We start from the raw sequence: 8,733 nt of genomic DNA on the forward strand, positions 1-8,733 counted from the left end.
GGATAGAATGATTGAGTTTTTGAAGTCTTGGAATCCAATATCGACTGAGTTTGGAGGGTCGTTGCGTTCATTCCGAAGGGGGCTGTTTATGTATGTATTATTAAAGTGATACTTCGAGATCGCATGTGAGGAGCTCAATAGGCGCACATCCAAGGTAGTTCGGCCGAGACCGACCTGCTCACACTCGTGAAGTCGATGGAGGAAGTCCTCATGCGCAAAGATTTCACTGTGGGTGCCTTTGTTGATATATTGAGAAATTTTTTAACCCTGTACTTTCGAAGAAATTGTCCTTCCTAGGAAAGCGAGATCGGCACAACCGCACGATTGCTGACCGACTGCACGATTAGTAAATATCGCAGATGAGTGGGTCCCGGGGGGTAGTGTAGAGTAAACATGGCACGCCGAGGGGAAGTTGTTCTCTCAAACATTTTTGGGATTATAGTACAACTATTATGACTAATGACTATTAGAGGAACTAACGAGTAAAGGATGCTGAGTAATGTTCAGCCGGATGATGCTCTAATTTTAGTTAGGCGTAAATTTTTGGATTCGCTGTAAACCCTAGTAAGATGAAACTCGTAAGACGCCACTCGACATTTCCTTCAGTTGGAGGATTCTCTTGAAATTTTTTTAAATTGCCAAGTATTCGGATTTGAATGGAAGCTGTTATAAGAGCGTAACATTGAAGATAGAACCCTGAAAGCACATGTATGTGGCTCTATAATGCTGTAGAGGGGCAACTGGTAAGGGTTGGGGCCTATCCTCTAAGGTTCTTTTTTGCTTTTGTACGCTTTGTATGTTTGGAGTATTTGGCCAGAGACGACTACTCTATTCAGAGGCTTCGAGCGAGTACAATAGCCATCAGTGGATACCACTTTGGCACTTAACGTCTTGCTTAATATAGTCCCCGTCTATATTGTAGGCAGGGCTGCTATAGCAACGCCTCCGGACAGACTTAGGAGCTCTGGGATATTAACTGACTCAGAATTTGGACACTGTAGAATTTTTTGTAGGCTTCAATAGCACGGATCACTGCGTGGCTAGCAATGAGATTTTTCTCCACTCATCTCTTCTCTTGAGATAAGTGGATGGGAGACAGTAATTAAAAGGATTACTTGATGAGTTTCTATTTGGATGGGCCTAAACTTGATGTCAGGGTCCGGGGCGGGAGTTTTCCCGCCAGTTCTCCATGAGTTCTAAGAGAACTCAATGGGCTTCTCACCTGAATGACGTCGGCGAAAGAGGTAAACATCTACTATGCGAAAAGAGGTAAACATCTGTGGCTATAAATTCCTCAGTCCCATCTACAGTGTGCTCAAAGCTAGGAGAGGAAAACACTAACCAGTATTCAATTGCGATTGATTGTGGTCAGTCAGACTTAAGAAGTCGTGGAAGGGATATATGGCTACTAGCCCATACTCACATTGCTGAAAATGGCATTGCGGATGAGTTGGTGAAAAAGGTAGCCTCAAGTCGGTATCACCTCGAAAAGAGGTAGGGTTGGAGCAACTCTGTCTCCATGTGAAACCTTTTCTGGACAGATCGATATGGTCTCAACTTGGTGAAACCTATGTAAAACCTTAAGGTCACTCTGGTCGAGATAAGACCGCCAGCGTTCAAGGGATTTTCTTGCGTTGAATAAGTCCTTTGAACAACGTAGGTAGTAAACGATTTTGAGGGAAAGCTTTTGCAATCCCGCCTCTATGTCTTCGAGCGACTTCCGATACGGCGAAAATTCGCCCAGAATACGAGCGTCTACAGAAAGAACTTCAGCCCTCCCATTCCCACAATACTGATGGTTACGTTCGTTTGGAGCCTGCATATCCCTCACTATGCTAAAGTGTTTTGGAAACTAAAGATCCAGACAACGGATAAAAAATTAGCCAGCTTACTTTTCCTTCTCTCAGAAGCACAGATGTTAGAGTAAAAAAAAGTCAAATCTGAATCTTAATTGGTTTTTAAATCCCAAGCTATCAACCATTTATTATCTACCCTACTCTTCTTTTCAGCCATGCAATGCGACCCCCACTGCGCTGAGTACCAAGCTTGCACGCCCGCCTGTGCCGTCGAGACCTGTGATAATTTCCTCGACCAGGGCATGGCCGAACGCATGTGCAATCAGGAGAACTGCCTTGAAGGCTGCTTTATTAAGCCCTGCGAAGAGGACAAGATCTATCTCAACGACACCTACAAAGAGTGTGTACCGAAGGCTGATTGCAAGCCAGTGTGCATGTTGCGCGACGGCAAGACCTACTATGAAGGTGATGTCACATATGCAGATGCTTGCGCTACGTGTCGCTGCTCTAAGAAAAAAGAAGTATGCAGCGGCGTGAAGTGTAGGGAGCCAACGACGACGGAGCGGCCAGTCAATTTGGTGGTCGATAGCACCACACAGCATCCAATGGGCACCGATACACAACCGAAGTGTGTGCGCGGTTGGACACGCTGGTTCGATAAGGACGCCGATACATCAGGCAAGCTTATACATCTAAACGATGAGGAAAAGCTGCCACGCTACGATCGCATGGAGAGCATTTATGGCACGTGTCAGAAGAAGTATATGAAAGAAGTTGAATGTCGCGTAGTGGATACTCACGAATCGCCCGACTATATGGATGAGAATGTGCGCTGCGATCTGCAGGAGGGGCTTGTTTGCCAAGGAAAATGTCACGATTATGAAATACGCGTCTTCTGTCAGTGCGATGAGGAGCCGGTGACGCCACCAACGCCAACTGAGCGTCCACAAATCGGACAGCCATGCGATTCGATGATTGCGGAATACAAGGAATATCCAGGAGACTGTCATAAATTCCTGCACTGTCAGCCAACTAATGACGGCAGTGGTTGGACGTACGTGGAGAAGACGTGCGGTGAATACATGATGTTCAATCCAACTGTGTATGTATGTGATCACATAGCGACCGTGCAGCAGATCAAACCAAGCTGTGGAAAGCCAATACCTGGCGCGGAGGTCGAAGTGCCAAGCGAATGCGCCGAGGGACAGGTGATGGTCGAGTGTGCCAATCAGTGTGAATTCACTTGCGACTTCTACGGTTCGGTGAGTATGCAGCAAGAAAGTTAATTTACAGCACTCCTGATTGTTGAGTTTTCACTGCCTTCTATAGGTTCTGCGCAAGCGTGGTCTTTGCAAGAAGGGCGAACACTGCAAACCTGGCTGTGTAGATAAGCAGCGACCGGATTGCTGGTCGCTGGGTAAGTACTGGCGGGATGAGGTAACTTGCGTGGAAATGGACGAGTGTCCGTGTATGGATAAATCGGAGAAGTACGTGCAGCCACATATGCCGGTCTTCGGCGAAGATGAGGTCTGTCAGTGCATAGACAATGCATACACTTGTGTGCCTAATAAACTGCCTGAGACGACCAAGCTGCGTAAGTATATTCGTAGCTAGTGAATGGGCGTACACTACCAACTTGATTTTTCTTTTGAGCAGCCTACTTCCTGAGCACTACACCTACCACAAAAGAACACGAGCCAGAGTTGCTGCCACCCACGCTTGCGCCACATTTGGAGTGCGAGCCGGAACGGTAGGTTTCATGATACAAATTAGGAGCTCTTAAACTGACATGTTTATCTCGTTATTATAGTTTCAAACCTCTGATACAAGGCGACGAACCACTGCTTGACAGCGCCTTCAATGCCAGTTCCAGCCTCAACCCCTATAGTACACCTTTTATGGCACGAATTCCTCAAAACCTGAAGAGCAGCATCGGTAGCTGGTCGCCGGGCATAGATGACCAGATGCAGTACTTGCAGATAAGCTTCCCCGAACCTGAGCCAGTATTTGGCGTCATCATGGCCGGTAGTCCGGATTTCGATAACTACGTCACGCTTTTCAAGGTAAGTAGTCTTAATCAACGATGTCTGCGTTTTGATTAATCTTTTCCTTTTTCTAGATACTCTACAGCCACGACGGCGAGTCCTATCACTATGTGGTGGATGAGTCCGATACACCGCAGAAGTTCAACGGTCCACTCGACTCACGTACGCCGCAACAGACGTTCTTCAACATACCCGTCGAAGCCAAGTCCTTACGCATCTACCCACTGAAATGGCATGGCCGTATTGCTATGCGGGTTGAGCTGCTTGGTTGCGGCGAACCAGGTACAACTACCACACCGGCAACCACAACTGAGTCCAAATTCGAAAAGCTCATTTTGACGACTACACCGCAACCGGTTATCTGGCAGGGTGAAGGCAAGTGTGTGGATCACATGGGTGTTGACAACGGTCAAATGCATCCGAAGCAGGTGAAGGCCAGCAGCATCTGGACACTGCCACAACCGGCCAAGAAGCCACGATTGATAGATCTGCTCAAGCTCTCCTCCCCTGTAGGCTGGCGACCTGTGGCCAACTCACCAAACGAATATGTGCAGGTGCGTGTTTGTGAAAAATATACGTAGGGTCTTGGATGCCTAATTGTCTTCTCCTTCCATAATAGTTCGACTTCTTGGCGCCCCGCAATATCTCTGGTTTCATCACGAAAGGTGGTCCAGATGGCTGGGTTACCAGCTTCAAGGTGATGTTCTCCAAGAATAAATTGATTTGGAACAAGGTGCTCTTCTTCGACGGTCAACCAGAACAATTTCGCGGAAATTATGATTCAAATAGCGAGGTGATGAACACTTTCCGCTCGCCTATACTGACGCAGTATTTCAAGATTGTGCCTTCCAATTGGGAGAAGAATATAAATATGCGCATAGAGCCTGTAGGATGTTTCGAGACTTACTGTGAGTGACTAGCTTATATATTTCAAATATGCTTTAATCTAAGATACTTTCTTCCAGTGGAAGTTAAGGAGGAGGAACCCGAGGTTGAAAGCGAGCTGCCGAAATGCCACGCCTGCGATGGCGTTCAAGGCGCTACAAGACCAGATGGTGTTTGTAAATGCAAGAACGGTTTATTCTGGGATGGTCAGAACTGTGTGCAAAGTAATCTGTGTCCCTGCGTTGAAGAATATAGCACGTGAGTTTCCTTACCTAGCTAAATAATCAACCGCTCCCAGATTTATGTTTTAAATCCTTATACGTAGTTACCCCATCGGCACCAAGTACGAGAATAAGCAGTGCGAGGAGTGTGTTTGCGTTTTGGGTGGCCATTCTAACTGCAAGCCCAAAAAGTGTCCGCCATGCGTGGAGACTAACTTACGCTCCTTGGTCACGCCAGATTGCTTCTGCAAATGTGAACCTTGTCCAAAATATCAGCGCATCTGTCCGTCAAGTGGTGACTGCATACCCGAGCTGTTATGGTGTAATGGCGTGCAAGATTGCGCGGATGATGAGGATGATTCTTGTGAGAAGAAGTTTGAAGTGACGCCGCAACCAATTGTTAATAAGAATGAAAGTGAGTATGGCTTGGGGCTGGGAATAGTTTATACGAATGGTAGATGTAGCAAAAAATTCGTGACATTCGTTAATAATACCGATAACGAACACTTGCTTAGGATCTGTCGATGGGAACAGTTTTTTAATGCAGTATACATATATAGCAATATTCCAAATTCAAAAGTAAAATGAAAATTTTAGTTAAGCATAAGGTGAGTATTTTTTCAATAATGGGAACAGTTTTTTCAATTAAAGTGAGACTTGGAAAAGTGCCCTTGCTGTCTAAAAAAGCATAAGTGACTGTTAATGCGCTTACTACCTTGGCCTTGTCAGTGGGAATAGTTGTCATCATAGGCTAGGAAACGAAAATGTATAAACCTTGAGGAAATACTGATAAGAATGAACGTAGGCACTCTTGGTTCAGTGGCAACGGTTTCTACAAACTTTGTATAGGAAAAGTAATAGTTTATCTCAAGTATTTTGAAGAAAGTATTATCGGAACTATATTCTTATGTGCTAATTTTGTTATAAAATAAAATAAGTCATTATTTTTTGGAAAAAAGTAGGACCAGGGTTAAATCAAAATTAAGTTTTGTTAACAACAAAATAATTGAGGTTTTTTCATTAATCGAGAAATTCCGGCCAATTTAGAAACGAATTTTAGGTCGGAACAGTTTGAAGGTTTTTCGCTGTACAGAAAAAGTGTTAGGTTCTCCTTATTTGATCTTAATATAATTCAACATTCAAAATATAAAAAGTAAACACGATTTTTTTTGGATGGGAATCGTTAGAAAAATATACTGTATGAACGGAAATTTTTTTTTAAAAGTTCGATACAAAAACTAAATTCATAAGTGTGCATATTTGGGTAAGAACAGTTAGACAAGTATTCGTAAAGGCAATATAACATATTTTTTGAGTTATTTTTTGTTGAACTTCATACAACATATCTCTTTCATACAGCCGTCATCATCAAGTGCCCAGAACCCGAATGTCCACCTAATATGAAGATTAAGGTTTTTGAGAAGAAACAGCGTAAAATGTCGCAGATGTTCGCCAAGTCGTGAGTAAAACTAGAGGATTTTTACTCGAAGACAGTTTAACTAATTTTCTATGCTTTCCTAATATTAGTTTCACCGACATGGAAGCCATGGGCAGCAATATGTTCAAAGTGACTAAGACCAAAGTGTTGGTAAGCGAAACTGAAGAATTCCTTATGATGCCAACAGAAGAAGTAGCCGGCGTGGAGGAGGAAGAGTGTGCCGAATTCACTTGTGTGCCAATACCCACAAAAGTGGTGCAGAAGAATGAAACGGTTGTTTGTATGGAGCCTAAGTGCCCAGAGAACTATGAAATAGAATTGGATATGTCCAATGCTAAGCCGGGACAATGCAGCAAGTATGCATGCGTACTGAAGCCCACCAAAGATGATGTGTGTGAAATAAGTGGCAAATTCTTCACAACCTTTGATGGAACTGAGTTCAAATATGACACTTGTAGCCATATACTTGCGCGGGATATCAAGAATTCCAATTGGGTGATAACTGGTGAGTGTATTAAATGTGACTGAAAGGAACGGAAAAGGGATGGTAGAGAGGACAGCGGCTAAAATGGAAGTAAAAAAAGACGACCAGCATCTATGATTCTCCAAAGAGCTGAGTTTCTTAGTCTTTTGAAATCCATCAGGAGAGTAGTTCATATCTTTCAATCTATTTCAGGAAAATTGCTCCCAAAAACTGACTTTCGCCTCTTTTCTTAGAGTTCTCTCTTCTAACTTTATGTCTCACTCTTCATTTCAGTCCACCTCCTCTGCGAAGATGAATCACGCAAGGTTTGCCATAAAATGGTCACCATTAAGGACATCGAATCAGCGGCCATACTAACGATTATGCCTAATATGAAATTGAATTTCAATGGCTTCGACTACACCGTGTCGCAGCTTATGAATTCACCCGTCTGCAAGGCGGCCTTTGTTATCTCTCAGCCGGGCAGCACTGTGTTGGTGGTTTCGCGCAAACATGGCTATTGGTTACTTTACGATGACATCGGTTACATCAAGATTGGCATTTCGTCCAAGTATTTACGCACCGTTGATGGTCTGTGTGGCTACTATGATGGCATAGCAAACAATGACAAACGCACACCAGATGGCAGTCTAATGCAGAACACAGTGAAGTTTGGCGACAGCTGGTTCGACAAAAAGATACCGAAGGAAATGTGCTACCCACAAGCGTGTCCATTTGAGTTGCAGAAGAAGGCACTAGCGCTATGCAATGCCATTAAGTAAGTATGCGGGGGAGGGTGGTGGTGCTATGGCAAGAAGTAATTGTAGTTTAAAATACAGTTGTTGTAGCTATGTATGTGTATGTGCGTTCAAAGTGCGCTGCTGAATTTTGTGTAGTAATGTCATGTAATTTTGCTTTGCCCCCGGCAGGCATCCGGTGTTCGTTAAGTGCAACAAAGCGGTCAACTACAAACAATTCGTCAGCAAATGCATGGAGACCACTTGTGAGTGCCTGCGGGCACATCCGGGCGAGGACAACACTTGCAAATGCAATGCACTGCAGGACTTTGTTGCCAAGTGTTTGACAATTAATCCCAATATACAATTGAATTTGTGGCGTGCGGTGCAACAGTGTGGTAAGTGGTTAGCGAAGTAGATTTTTATCAAAAAGGTGAATTTTTTCGGTTGAGAAAAAGTGGAACTAGAATGTATTTATGTGGATGTGATATGAAAGGGGGTTTATATTAGGGCTGGTAGTTCTATCCGAATTTTATGAAAATCCGCATAACTCGATTTAAAATCCGAATATCCGGATAAAAAAATGAATGTATACTAACCGGCTATCCGGATATGCCGACGGCAAAATTAACGAACATTCACCGGACATCTGGTGGATTTATTCGTATGCACGAATACCCCGATTACCGAATACACGGCTAGTTTATACTGATTTAAATCCGAATAGCCGCAGTTTCTACCTGGAGTTTTTGAATATCTGAATAATTGGGATAGCGAATATCTAATTTAAAATCCGAATATGCAGATAAAAAAATTAACGAATATTAACCGGATAACTGAAAGAAAAAATAAAAGATTAACGGTGGGTATCCGAATATTAACCGGATTACAAAATATAATGGATATTAACCGGATAAGGGGATTTTATCCGTACACACGAATATCCGAACGTTTGCCCGAATACACGGATAGTCCCCGCCCTATTTTATACTTGCCCGAATACAGCCGCTATATTGATTATCCTTCTTGAAGATCTCGCTTTTTGTTATCGGCTCTGATTTAGTTTGCATTCTCATTGCAATTTTTTTCTCTTCCTAGTTATTATTCTCATTTTAACTCTTATTCTCAGTCTTATTTTAAATATTTAT

At 43.4% G+C, this 8,733-nt stretch overlaps 1 protein-coding gene across 1 annotated transcript; it reads left to right on the forward strand.

The window, feature by feature from the left end:
• Window positions 1–2,009: 2,009 nt before the first annotated feature.
• Window positions 2,010–7,983, forward strand: LOC118755564 (hemocytin-like; the record flags this gene model as incomplete). The annotated part of the gene is made up of 12 exons (XM_036490391.1): window positions 2,010–3,058; window positions 3,126–3,390; window positions 3,453–3,546; window positions 3,607–3,859; window positions 3,916–4,395; window positions 4,461–4,749; window positions 4,807–4,984; window positions 5,052–5,362; window positions 6,307–6,406; window positions 6,475–6,890; window positions 7,143–7,626; window positions 7,778–7,983. Coding segments are annotated over 12 exons (4,125 nt in total), but the record flags the coding sequence as incomplete, so codon positions are not given.
• Between the last annotated feature and the right edge of the window lie 750 nt (window positions 7,984–8,733).

The sequence above is a fragment of the Rhagoletis pomonella genome, unplaced genomic scaffold, assembly GCF_013731165.1.
Source record: "Rhagoletis pomonella isolate Grant_MI unplaced genomic scaffold, Rhpom_1.0 Rhpom_scaffold_06607, whole genome shotgun sequence".
Taxonomy (NCBI): domain Eukaryota; kingdom Metazoa; phylum Arthropoda; class Insecta; order Diptera; family Tephritidae; genus Rhagoletis; species Rhagoletis pomonella.